Genomic DNA, 13,478 nt, shown 5'->3' with positions numbered 1-13,478 from the left:
TATACTATAGATTTTCACAAACCTTTTTGTCTGTTGTATTACACCAATAGTATTAACCACCACTTAATTGAGTTAGGGTCTAACTGTTATGCATTGCAACTAGGCACTATTTCTAATCTCACAACAACCCTATGAGATAGCTATCCTTAATTTCATTTTACAAAGGAGAGAACTGAGAACTAGAGAGCTTAAGTGAATCTCCTAGGGTTACAAAGACATTAAGTGGCAGAGCTGTTTTCCAGTGCATGTCTCTCTGCCCTTCAGCCAGGGGTCCTGTTTCCTGCGTAGCAACTTCCCAGACTCAATACCCACTCATCACAAAGCCTAAATAAAGACCTAGACTCAATAAATTTGGGCCATCCAGACTTACTGAACTTACTGGGATGGGGCCCAGGAATCTTCTGTTCTTAATAAGATTCCCATATACTTCACATATATGCTAAAGTTTAGGAACCACTGCCCTAATTTGTTACCTGGAATCCTACAGTTCAATCTTCCAAGAAAGGAACTATCCCAGGCCCCAGGCCACAAGTATCAATCCTCGCATTCCACTAGGGGGCAGTATAAGCCAATGTGTCTAGAGAAGCTGTACGGCATTGTTGAAGGGAGTGGGTGGAATCAGCGCTGACAGTGGACCAACAGCGAGGGCCCGCCGGGTGCCAGGCCTTGGGTTAGGCAATGGTGGATAATTTCTATAATTCTGCTGTTTACAAACGAGGAAAGCTGCTTTGGAGCAATGTGGTAGATGAAAACACAAGGTTATAATATTTTGCAGGTTCTCTCATCAAGAGGTGCAGTCTATTTCCCCACGCCTTGATTCTGTGTTGGCCTCCTGACTCGCTTTACCAAGAGAACATGGTGAAAGAGACTTGTGGAATTCTGGAGCCTAGACCTCAAAGCCTCGCTGCTTCTGCCTCTGCCCTCTTGGAAGATCTCTGTCATCAAGAAACCCAGGTTAAAAGGCCATGTGGAGAAGCCCAGCTCCCCCAGCTCAGGTCCCCGACGTGTGAGTGAGGGCCATCTAAGACCATGCATCACCAGACCAGCTACCGGCGACTACAGTTGCTTGAGTGATGAGCCCAGGGGAGCCCAGCCAACCCAGTTACCCACTGAATTGTGAGAAAATAAATTGTTGTTTCAAGCCACCATGTTTCAGAACAGAATATTACACTGACAGAAGCAACAATGCTTGGGAGGGGGGATTCATCTATTTAACAATTACTTACTGAGGGCTCACCCAGTACCAAGTATATTATCCCAGGTGGGTGTTGGGGATCTGCACCTTACTGAACAAGACAAGAGAAGCCCCAGCCTTGTGTGGGGGGAAGACAGACAGTAAACAAGTAATAACTTTGTATGGAATTTGGCCTTGATACTCTTCTATTGTTTAATGTGAAATTATTTTTCCTGACTTTTTGGAATGAGGCTACATTCAGGAAGGATTTTCAACCTTTACAGAGCTCCCCCTTCTGCTGTTTTTGTGTGGCATTTACAAATAAGGCAGCTTGCTTTCTGGGGCTTCCTGCCTCTGTTCTTATCCTTTGTGGATCTGGTCCATCTCTTTCTTTCCTTGTCTTCAAACTCTGGTAGTGTCTTACATGTTCCTATATTGACTATAAAGACCCCCATGAGTAGTAATACAGTCTCTTTTTCTCTCTCCCTCCCTCCCTTCCTCTTTCTCTCTCATCTGTATCCTGTTCAATTTTTATTTCAGTCCCAGGAGTCCTCCCTAGCGTGGGTCCCTGTCCTGGAAGACAGCAGGTCAGTCTCATGAGCGTGTAAGGGCTGCCCCGCTCCAGCCCTTTCACGTGTTCTCACCATAGGCCCTTGCACTCACCCACTGTTGGAGAAGACAGAAACCCTCACAGCTTCAGTTGCCATTTTCAAGTTGGCTGCCCAACTCTTGGTAATCACCTTGCCTCTCCTGGGCTCTCTGTTCTCAGGTTCATCACCTGCTGCCTGTGGTGTTCTTCTTTGTCCTTTCCTTCTTACACGAATGCTGTTCCTGTGGAAGTTTTTTGTTTGTTCCATTTGCTTTATTTTGGGGTGCACTGGGTCACCTTGTCACCTGCTTTTGTAATCAGTACTGTCTGGTATTTTGGTTCTGCTGTTTAGTTGATGTTGTAGGTGGGACTTCAGAGATTGAAAAACTACGCTGCTACCACCAACAACCTACTACTTTTGTGTTGCATTTTGTTGTTTAATGATTTGTCTTCAAATTCTGGTTGTGTCTCATATGTTCCTATGTTGACTATAAAGACCCCCACAAGTAGTAACACAATCCTCTTAGCTTGGGAACTTTATGGAGTGCTCCTTTCTCTGGAAAACCTTAGTTGTCACTCATAAGGAGAATTTCTCCTTTCCCTGTGCTTCCTTCTTGGGTTTTTGTGTGTGTACTACCCCTGGGAACCGTGAGCTCCCAGAAGCAAGAACCATACACAATTCATCTCTATAGCTCAGGCCCTAGGACAATGCCTGGTACAGAGGAGGGACCTAATATTTCCTGAAATAAGGAATTTCAGCTAAATGATGTCTGTTGCTGTGTTACATAACTTAAAATATATGTATATATTCTTAAAAATAACTTATGCTCATTGTAGAAACTTAGAAAATACAAAAAATATAGAGAAAATATGTATCTATAATCTCATCCCCAAAGAGAGAACCACTATTACCCTTTTGGTGTATTTCATTTTGTTCCTGGGCATATTTAAACCACTTAATTTGAAACATGCTGTGTGCCATTTTTAAACCTGTCTTCCACTTGCTTCTGCATTTGCTCATGTATTGGTCTTTATAGCAATATTTAATAGCTACATAATATTCCATTGTATAAGAAGAGCAATTTTAGTACAAAATTAAAGACATTTCTAAAATAAGGATGAGTTTATGCAGACTGACTGCTGATGTCTTGCCACGACATGCCCTATAGCAACTGAGAATAAAGTAGAGGGCAACTCCAGTTTTCGAACACATCCAGAGTGGCTGTAAGAAAAGGCCTTATGTAGCGAACAGCAACAGAATTCAGCCCAACTCACGGCCAGATGCTATTCCCCAAAGTTCCACTAGGTGGCAGGACGGGTTAGATAACTGCAGTGGTCCTCACCTTTAGTGGGCATCACAAGCACCTGCCAGACTCCAGCCTGAGTTTCTAATTCCTTAGGTCTGGAGTGGGGCCCAACATTCTGCATTCTTACCAAGTTCCCAGGTGATGCCAATGTGCTGGAAGGAAATCACACTTGGAGAACACTGGATTATAGGAATCAATGTAGACTAATTCATGGCCCATTCACCCACACATCCATCCGGCCCCTCCTTCTGTGTTTACTTTGTGCCAGTTCTAGATGATATGTGTATAGAGAAAAAGATACAATTCCTGTTCTCAAAACATAGTCTTGTGGGGGAGAAAAAGAGAAATGAAGAAAATAACGCTTAGCTGTTTCTTCTAACGCTTACTTGTGTCAGCTTAGACTGGCACACAGCCTTTCTACCTGTTTTTGTTTTTCGGATTCCCTCTCATTTAGAGTTCCAGCTTTGTGCCCTTAATGCCCGAATGATCAACTCGCTCCAGAGTGGCCTTACATGCTAAATCTGCTGAACTATCAAACTCAGGAAAGTTTGCTCTCCTGTGAAACTCTCACAGATGGAAAATCTCTCTGAACTCACAGAGGCCTGACATATAAACACACTTGACACCCCCCTCCCTGACTCTGCATTAATGAGTAAAAATAAAACACTAGGATGACTATGTCCTTGAAGTATCATTTGGTTGCCTTCTAGATGAATCCCTCATTTTAAATTTCAACAGTTAATTTTGGGGGAAAATCCTTTTAATTCATGATCGCCCAAATTTTACTTTAAATATTATTGATCACCTGTGGTACATCTTCATTAGGAAAAGTTTAAATTAAAGATACAGTTCTATATATGCCCAGTGCTGTTGACTGGCTCTCTTCTGAAGTGCTGGGTCTTACTTAGGACTACTTTAACAGGCAATGCATAATTTGCAACATATCACATTAATTACTGGGACATAAATAGGGATTGTTGATAGGTTTGCTTGACACCAATCCTTTTTATGTAATGAAAGAAAATTCAAGGCATGCCTTGTGTTGAATTATTTCTAAATTAGTGATGCCTAGAGTAGTGAATTGTATTTGTGACTCTCATCTGAATGTTTCCCATATTATTTGAAAATGTAATAAAAATGGGTAAAAGATGAAGACAGAATTCAAAAGAAATATAAATGAGCACATATACAAATATGTCTTCGCATATTAAAGACATGTAAATTAAAGCAACCTTGAGATACCTTCTTTATACCTATGAAATTGGCAAACATGTTTACAATAACCACATAAAATTGATAATGTTGTGTTGAAACATGCACACGCCAACCAGCAAGGTGACGACATAAATCCCTTTAATCCATTTGAAAAGCCACATGATAAATATGAAGCAAAAGCAATGACGTGTTTCTTCCTGGACACAGAGGAGGTTTCTGGGGAGCCAGAATGTTCTTTCTTAAGTTGGGCAGTGGGTGTTAATTTTTTAACTATTCAGTAAACTGTGTATGTGTGTGTTTTATGTGCTCTTCCATATCTGTAACAAAAATACGTTAAGAAAAAAATTTCCTTTGTTTTTACCAGTAAGTCATTTACTGGGAACATGTCCTAAGGAAATCTGACAAAGAACTTCTCTGTAGCATTATCTAAAAAGCAAAACTGGAAACTACCTAATTACCCACTAAATTAGGAATGGTGTAGCAAATTACAGGTAATAAAGGAGTATTACAAAGTACTATGGTAATTGCAAAGACTTGAAGCACATTTCTGACAGCACGATACAGAACAAGGACTTTCAATCACATAAATCTATGCACACATGCATAAGGATTAGAAGTGAATATTAAAAATCATCATGATAAAGGAACTCTGGGTCATTTTCTCCGTAAATTGATGTGATCATTATTTTAACCACAAAGAGAACAGAACATGTGATTAAAATGCAAATAAAGCACAGGGAGGTTCCACTGGCAAGGACTACTCATGTCTAATCACAGAGTGATCATCAAACATTCTGCCCAATGTACTTAGAACAATGTAGATGTTTAGAGGAAAGGGCAGAACAGGGGAGCCTAAGAGAGGGAGAGGTGTGTGTAATTGGTCTTTTCATTTTGCTTCAACGCTGATATTGTTATTTTTCCTTCATAACACATAGCCCCTAGGATAATCCATGAAATTTATTCAAATATATCATCAAAAACGTATTGAGCATCATGTCAGAACTCAATCTTACAGTGTTGCTGGGGAGACAAGATATTCACCCAAACTGAAAAATATATGAATCAAGGGTGAAAGTTAATGGTTTGCCAACTTCAAAAGGTTCTACGCATGAATTGCCAAATAAATTGCACAACTACCCTAGATGAAAAAGTTGAGTCAGTGTGCCATGGTAGTCAGCAGAGGCTTAAAAGGTAGTGGGAGGTCAACGGGGTCCTAAAGGCTGGCCTCAGGGCAGGTGGAAAGGCACTTGGAGGGCTTTCCCAGGAGGATGAGTGCAAAGGCAGGAAAGAAAGAGTAAGAAATGTCTGAAGAGATGAGCTGAGGCTCGATTATATAAAGTTAATAAACCTGGACACCCCCTATTGGTAACAGGGAGTCAGTAAGGCTGTTAGAAGAGGAACCATGCGCTCATAGGAGTGGCTGGGGAGACGCCCAGGAGGTAGAGTATAAGATGGTTGAACAGGTGCTCGCAAGTGGTGAATGAGGAAGGCAGCTGTCCAGGTTTGGACTAAAGACTTGAAATGACAAGAAAGATGGGCAGAGAAACAAGGTGGGAAAAACCCAGGTCTGTGAAGGCTAAAACTCACAGCCCCAGCCTCAACCTCACCACTCACTACTCCTCTCAGCAATTAGCCACTTTCCCAAGCCTCAGCTTTCTTATCAGAAAAGAATAATAATAACAGGACCATGTCTGATGACAAGGAGTCCTACAAATTTAAATTAAGAAGAACCAACTCAGGCATGTGCCAAGCAGGGGAGGGCAAAAGAGAGGAAGAAGATTCCATGGTACTCCCCCCCATTTGAATCAACACTTCAGAGTTGCCAAAATTCTTCCTTGCATTTTACTTTTAAATGTATTGTTTCCCCTCTTGGATCTCATTCAAAAACCGTTACATTGTTGGGCTTTCATTCTAGTACACGCAGAAACAGTAAAGGGACGGAGCCACTTCCAATCACCTGAGGGGCACTTCCATCTCTAAAAACACACTCACTTTTCAAAAGTCCCCTCTGAATTGGTTGGGGGGAGGAGGGAAACAAGAAAATAGTCTTAACTACAGAACATATTTTCAAGGAAATGCAGTTTTATTACTTTCAAGTACAAACAATAACTTGGGCTTGGCTACTGAATGTTGCCTAATTGAGGAACCTGTTTTAATGTATAGATATAAATGATTTATAGTTAGCACGATCACTCATGGGTAAAAGAAAGTTCTAAGATCCATGAAAATAATGTCTCATCTTATAGAGACACCTTGTACCACAATCACTCCCCTAGTTGTTTAAGCAATCCCTACTCTCCCGACCCACAGACAGTTCAAATATAAATGTCACCTCATTCCCCCTAGATCACAACACACATCAAATTAGTGAAACATGAGTTGATGAATTCGACCAAGTGGCTATAGATGTTGGATTAGCAAGGCCAGCCTTTTTAAACCTGAGCCTTCTCATCAAGAGTACTACATCTAGATTAGTGAAATATATCTGTTCACAGTGTGAGTACAGGGACTCCAAAAAACTGTTGAGTTTGTAGCAACTGAATTAATGATTTGCCTGGTTAAAATATGCAAAAAACATTTTTATTTGAGCACATTCCCAAAGAGCAGAAGTAGCTGATTCTTTCAGCTACTAATAATTAAGTGGGTTTACACTGGTCAGGACTGTAGCAATAACTTTAAGCAAGGAAACCACCTACAGAAGACTGGAAACACATTGCAACAACCTGACAGCAAAACACCTTTTTGCAGGGAGCATGATCCTTCAGTCTGATTAGGCTGATGGGAGTGGCACAAGACTATCCAGTCATCCATTTGAGGACTTATTCTGAAAAAAACTCACTTTCCTGGAGTAGGCATGGGAACAGAGGTTAGTCTGGCCAGAGACCCTGCCAAAGTGGGTATTTCTGTCAGGAATGCTAACGCGTTCCTTTCATCAGACACTCCATCTGGGGAATGAGTTCTCAACAGTGTCTTGGTTGTCTTAAATATCCTGGCAAACACCATTAAAATCAGATACAAAGGTTGTGTCAAGGGGACAGGCCTAAAAGGGCTTCTCCCCTATCCTGACAGCTCCGTGTCCCTAAAGGCAAAGGTGAGTATGCCCTGCCCAGAGATGCATTCTGGAGCAGCAATGAGATTCTGCACACTTCCCCACAGAGAAAGGCAAGTGAATCAGACACCTAGGTCTGCAAGAAGCCCAGAGAAGGAGGCACAGAAAGCTAAAAGTGATGGAGGGAAGACACACCTCTGGGCTCCCAGGAAGCCAGGACACACAATCATAACTTGAAGGAGCTAGCTGGCTAGGTTTGGCCAAAGCAAGTAAAGCCGGACTCCACTATCCTCAGCTACTTTTGTTTGGGCAAAATGTCTAATCTAACAGAAACAATTTCTTCACGTCTAAAATAACACTGTTTCCAAATATATTTCTTTTCTCCCTAAGATATTTTATAAATACAGACAGTAATCATTCTCCTGAGAGCAAATACTAGCATAATTACATAATCCTCATTCACACTTTACACTAAGCGTTTCCAATGGCCAGAACAATTTTTAGACTATGAAAAATGAGGTGCAAACCTTAACGTTTCACAGCAATATCCCCCGCCTTCCACTCATGAGAAGCTATCCAAATATGTGAACCTTCCTTCAGAGCTTCTTCAACGTTGAGCCCCTCCCTAGAGGAAGTCTTCTATTTCTCTGCTGGGTCTGAAAGTCAGGTTAGGACCAGTTTGGATAACAATGGCTCCTTCAAACAATAGGACCCAAGGAAACTACCTTCTTTTGCAATGGGAACAAAGTCTGCTAAAACCCTCCCACTCACTCAGCTGTCCTGGACGCCTACACCCTGGATCCTGGGTTGTTACGGTACCTGTATGAACCCAAGAGAAGCCCTTCACTTGACCAGAATCAGTGTCATTCAAGATATCCAATGTGCATAGAGGTGGATAGAGTCCATCTGCTCATGACTTTGGAATTTTTCAAAAATGAGAATATTCACAGAAGAAGGGGCAAAGGCAATTCCCACCCCTCAGAGCCCAGGAAGCAGACGTGAGTGCATATGAGAGGCAGCCCCCAACTCAGTGAAAGGAGGCCTAAGCAACTACAGCTCTTTACCCCTTGGCCACTTCTTTCGCTGACTCCCCACTTTCTCTTTTTAAAGGATGTGTTAGTATTCCATTTTCACAAAAGCTGGCAGTAGTATGACTAAATATAGCATCTATAAAGCAATTAAATAAAATGCTCTGGTGCACTGAAGGCCGCTGTGAGGAGCACTCGAAGTTAGGACTTCAATCCCTGCCTCAAGGACTGCTGTCAACATCGGCCGCACTAAACACCACCCTGATAACTTCAATATTCACACTGAACACGGAAGGGGGACACAACATACAAGTTTCAGGTTTGTCATTTCCAAAAAGAAATCTTTTGCCACAAATAGCTATTATGATGAATCACTTGCTCTTTGAAGCTACTGAATATATCTCAAAGTGAGGTGGGAATAGGGATGGTCATGAAATCAGTAATCTGTTATTTGTTTAGCCAGCAATAGATGGAATAAGTCATTTACCCTCATCATTGCCCAGTCTCCTGAGGCTCTTGCAAAACAGATTCTAGCTGCAATTCAGGTTCCATTTCTTGGAGGGCCAAACCGAGCTCACACTCAGAATTCAGTAAGAGATGGACTGGGTGATGGAGGAAGTTACTACTTTTACCTAATCCCTTCAGAGTGTCAACATGGACATCAACCTGTCCTTGAAACCAACCATCAATTCTCTAAACTTCACTGTGTCGGCCGTCCATTGTCAGGCTCTTGCTAACGCGGGTTCTGGGCAAGCTGTGTCCCCCTGGAGTCTGCGTCATTCCCAGCCCACTGGGAACCCCTTTCCCCACTTGACATGGATATGTCTTATATTACAGTCAGCGGAGAATGAGTATTCTTATTCCTGGGGCCGAGGCTCTCAAGGAGGTCCCAGTTCTTATGCTCATCTTTAAACTACTTTCCTGTCTGTGAATGAAATATGCCTCCCTCACTCCCCTGTAACACAATGCGACAGTCAAATGGCCAGACAATTATGTTAAAACATTTCCACTGCTGAATCACACTATTTAACTTCACAAGAATGAGAGGGTGGAGGACACCAACTGGCAGCCCGTAGACACGGTTTGTTTAGCCCACTGCCTTTTAAATTATCTTCAATTAGTTGTCAACGTTTTTAAAATCAGGAAATTTCCAATAAAATTCTAGATTTCTACTTCCGCCTGAAAAATTAGAAGACCTGCCAACACTGGGCTCGTTTCTGCCTAACACCTGAGCTGAGTAACTGCCCCGTTCGATAAGCTTTCCGCGGTTCAGCACAGTGCTACCCAGCATGCTTCACTCATTTATGTTATCTACATAACTCCCCTGGGCAGGTGTTTGTGAACCCTAATCTAAGGCAATTCCTTCATTGTAAAGATTTAAAAAAATGAGGGCCCAGGGACAGAAAGTTAACCTGCCTGAGGCCACACATCAAGTTAGAGGCAAAGGAAGAAGAAAAGTCAGGGTCAGGTATCTTTCTAATTTAGAACATTGCCCCTCTACAGAACCACAACTATCAGCATTTCTGCCACCAATTATTTACATCTTCTAAGTGGAATACATTGTATTTTCTACATTCTCCTTTTAGTCATCCTTTTCACACATTTGATTTCCTTAGAGATGACAACGTTGTATCAGTGATTTCATTTATATATTATCTCCAACTTCAAAGAAACAATGAATCGGGAATCAGACAAAACGAAAATATCAACTTTTGCACAACTCAGTAGATGCAGGACCAGAAAGAATCTTACAAATCACTTAGCTTAACAACTAGCTATTCAGACAGTGAAAACTGGGCCCAGGGCAGTGATATGCTTGGGGGTCCAGGGTTCCTAGGTAACAGAGCCAGTCTTCAATTTTCCACTACACCACATCACCTCTGTGCAGTCACCTAGGCAGAGGGAGACTGAGGACCAGTCTTGCTCCAGATGAAAACAAAGGCAACAGAACTCCTTCACATCTCAGTCATGGCCAACTTTGACTCTGCCAAGAACTAGGGCTTAGGATGCATTACAATCAATTTATAGAACTGGATTTGTACTGGAAGACAGATTTTCTTTAGAACTGGTATTTGGTGGAGAGATTTTGAATGTCATAGGACTTGGTGGTCTTTGTAACACTGGTTGTTATAAAAGCTAAGCCCCATGTGAGAAAGTTGCTGTAAAACATCATAGCACCTTTGCTTCAACTTCAAAAGAAAAAAGGGCAATGGTAAAAACCTTTAATAAGAGACTGAATGTGTTTTTATAGGCAACCAATTAGCAGATTAATGAACCATTTAAATTTCTTTACTTAAAACCAATATTCAAGAAAGATGAGCCCAAAATGCATCCTCTTATACTGACCAACATAACTAAGTACAAATGAAGTCAATGGTGTACCCCGTTAGCATGCTGCATTTGTATGTCAGTAAAATGAGCCCTCCCCCACCCAGAGCCCTGGCCCCCTGGCAAACATAGATAAATGATTGTGCACTGCGTGATGATACCATAAAGTGAGAACTTTGGTTCATGCAGTCGGCTGCCATAGAGGTTGCACTCAAAACCCGCAGCCCCGGCACCCAAAGTCAGTCAGCGGTGGTAGCTCATGGCGTCAGCCGTGTTCCTTCCACAACACCAGGTGAATACTGTGGTCAGGCATGCTGGTGGCAAAGACCAACCCCGTGTCATTGTGCCCATCCAGTCCATTGAGCCAGGAAGCTTCGCCTGCCAGGAAGCTTGAGCCTCTCTTTGATTTCCTGTACTCTGGCAGGGGCCAGCGGCTAATCAGGTTCTCTGTCCGCAAGTCCATGATATATAGGTAGCGGTTGTCAAACAGCAGGGCAAAGACATCTCCAAAACCAAGCAAGGCCAAGTTTGCTATCTCGGGAGTCTTGATGACTCTACAAGGATGAGAATAAGTAACATGAACCAGGAGGCAACTCTGCTTTTGTTTACGCTGCTGTAATCTTTTCTGGAGACATTTAAAAGCAATAAAATATTCAAGCAAATTTAGGAAGTCAAATGAATGTTTTCTATAAAAAGGAAAATATAAGGACAAAAAGTTCAGCCTACTGTAAAACGGGGTGGGAGAGGGAAGAGTTCATAAGAATCTGATAACACAGGTATGTAAGGAGAAAAGTGGTATTTGATGAACAGTTACAAAAGCACAAAACGCCCATCCAAGCTGGAAGGGATCTTACAGGTTATCTCATTTAACATTCTCATTTTCAAGATGTAGACTAAAGTCCAGCCAAGGTAAATACTTTGTTGAAAGATTCACAACTAGTCAATTATCAGAACTAGAATGTAAAACTCAACTCTTACTACTAGGTGAAAGATTTATTCATCAAATCCTAGGGGCTACTCTCAGCAGGTAGCAAACACATAGGTTCCTCTCCAAAACAGTAGAAACTAGAAATATTAAAAATTTCCCAAATAATCCAGAAACATTTATTAATAATAGATTCATAAGAATTTGCTAGAGAAAACTGGGGGAGACAGAAGGACAACCTTATCCTTCTCAGGTTTACACCTCCCAAAACATCAATGACAAAGATACGAAATGTGAGAGATCTAGGTAAACAGCTGCACAAATGACAAAAAACTTAAGTCTCTGTTGTCTGCACACTTAACGAGGTAAAAGAAGGACAAGAAAAGTTGATGTCCTCTTTGGAGGCCCTAGGAAAAGAACTACAAGATGAGTGATCTACAAAGTCTGCTCTGTGACAATAAGTGTGGTCCCATGAGAAGCCAGGTTAGCCTATGTTTTAACAAGGACACTATCAACTAGGGTTATGTCCAAGAGGTCAAGCAGATGGCAGGGTGTGGTAACCAGGAAAAGTTAGAAACAGCTGAAGGAGATCAGCTGAGGGGGAGAAAGAACTGGCAGGAACAGGGAAAGTATATATGGTCATCACATTTAAATAGTGAAGGATGTGAGAGAGGTCAGACATTAGAAGCTCTAAAGAGAGAACTAGGGTCCACAGGAGAGTTACCAGAAGCAGGCTTCAGTCTGACATTAGGAAGGGAAGGATTTCGTAATGAAGACATTTCTCACACCCAACCTGCCCAAAACTGAACTACTAGCCAAACCTGCTTCTCTTCTCTATTTCTTTGGTTGCTCATTCACCCAGTTGCTCAAGCTAGGAAACATGGCAACCATACAACTCTCCTCCTTACTCAAACCATAAATTCAAGCACCAAAATCTACTGATTTCATCTCCTAAATTTTCCTTTAATTTATTCACTACTATCTAAATTGCCACAACTCTGAGCTAAGACATCATTTTTTGCCTGCCCTATTGCCACAAATTTATAATTGGTCTCCCATATTTATTCTTGGCCCCTTTCAATCAGCTAACCTCACACTAAAATCTAATCCTACTACCATCTCATTTAAATTTATAAACCCACATTGGCCTTCTTTCAGTTCCTCAAATGCATGAGGCCCCTTCAGTCTCAGGGCCTCTGAATAGACTGGTCTCTCAGTCTACAGTGCTCCTCACCGCAATGTCCCTAGGACTTAGTTAATGCAAATGCTCATCCTTCAGAGCTTAGCCCAAACCTCTTCCTCAAGGAAGCTTCCCCTTACTCCTCAAACTAGGTGGGATCTCAAAATACCCAATACTATGTTGCTCTTATCCCAACCATTAAAACATCTGTATGTGTTAGCTATTTAATGTCGGTCTTCCCTTCTACTGGCTAGTAATTTCCACCAGTTTGGTAAGTATTTCTGCTGGTTCCCAGGGTAAATTACAATGTCTAACACACAAGTAAGTACTCGATAAATATCTGCTAATGAACAGAGCAATGGTGCAACAAACAGAGACAAATAAAAATTCCTACAAAAGAGACCCGAAAGAACCTGGGAAAAACAGCAAGAAAGTCTAGTAAGTCCTACATCATCAATGCAAGGAAAGAAATCATCAGAAACTTAGAAATCTGGGTGGGTAGGGGATAGGACTTTAGCCTGGTAAAGGTGAACTGACTCCAAAGACTGAATCACAAGTATGTTGCAGGATAGAATACAGGTCTTGACAGGCTCACAGCAGCCCCTTTTGATGACTTTAGGATTGTAAAAGGACATCGCTGTGGTGCAGTCTAGGCCCCTGCACCTAAATAACCCTGCTTGCCA

The 13,478-nt window shown here is 41.8% G+C and overlaps 1 protein-coding gene across 1 annotated transcript in view; it reads right to left on the bottom strand.

The window, feature by feature from the left end:
- Positions 1–6,347: 6,347 nt before the first annotated feature.
- Positions 6,348–13,478, bottom strand: part of FBXW2 (F-box and WD repeat domain containing 2) — a 29,313-nt gene continuing 22,182 nt past the window's right edge. The window contains exon 8 of the mRNA XM_016213716.2: positions 6,348–11,244. Within this exon, the coding sequence (XP_016069202.1) occupies positions 10,956–11,244 (289 nt within the window). The 3' untranslated portion in view covers positions 6,348–10,955. The remainder of the gene's footprint in view (positions 11,245–13,478) is intronic.

The sequence above is a fragment of the Miniopterus natalensis genome, chromosome 12, assembly GCF_054644295.1.
Source record: "Miniopterus natalensis isolate mMinNat1 chromosome 12, mMinNat1.hap1, whole genome shotgun sequence".
Lineage (NCBI taxonomy): Eukaryota > Metazoa > Chordata > Mammalia > Chiroptera > Miniopteridae > Miniopterus > Miniopterus natalensis.
Note: the sequence above shows the minus strand (reverse complement) of the source record. Positions and strands in the feature narration are given on the sequence as shown.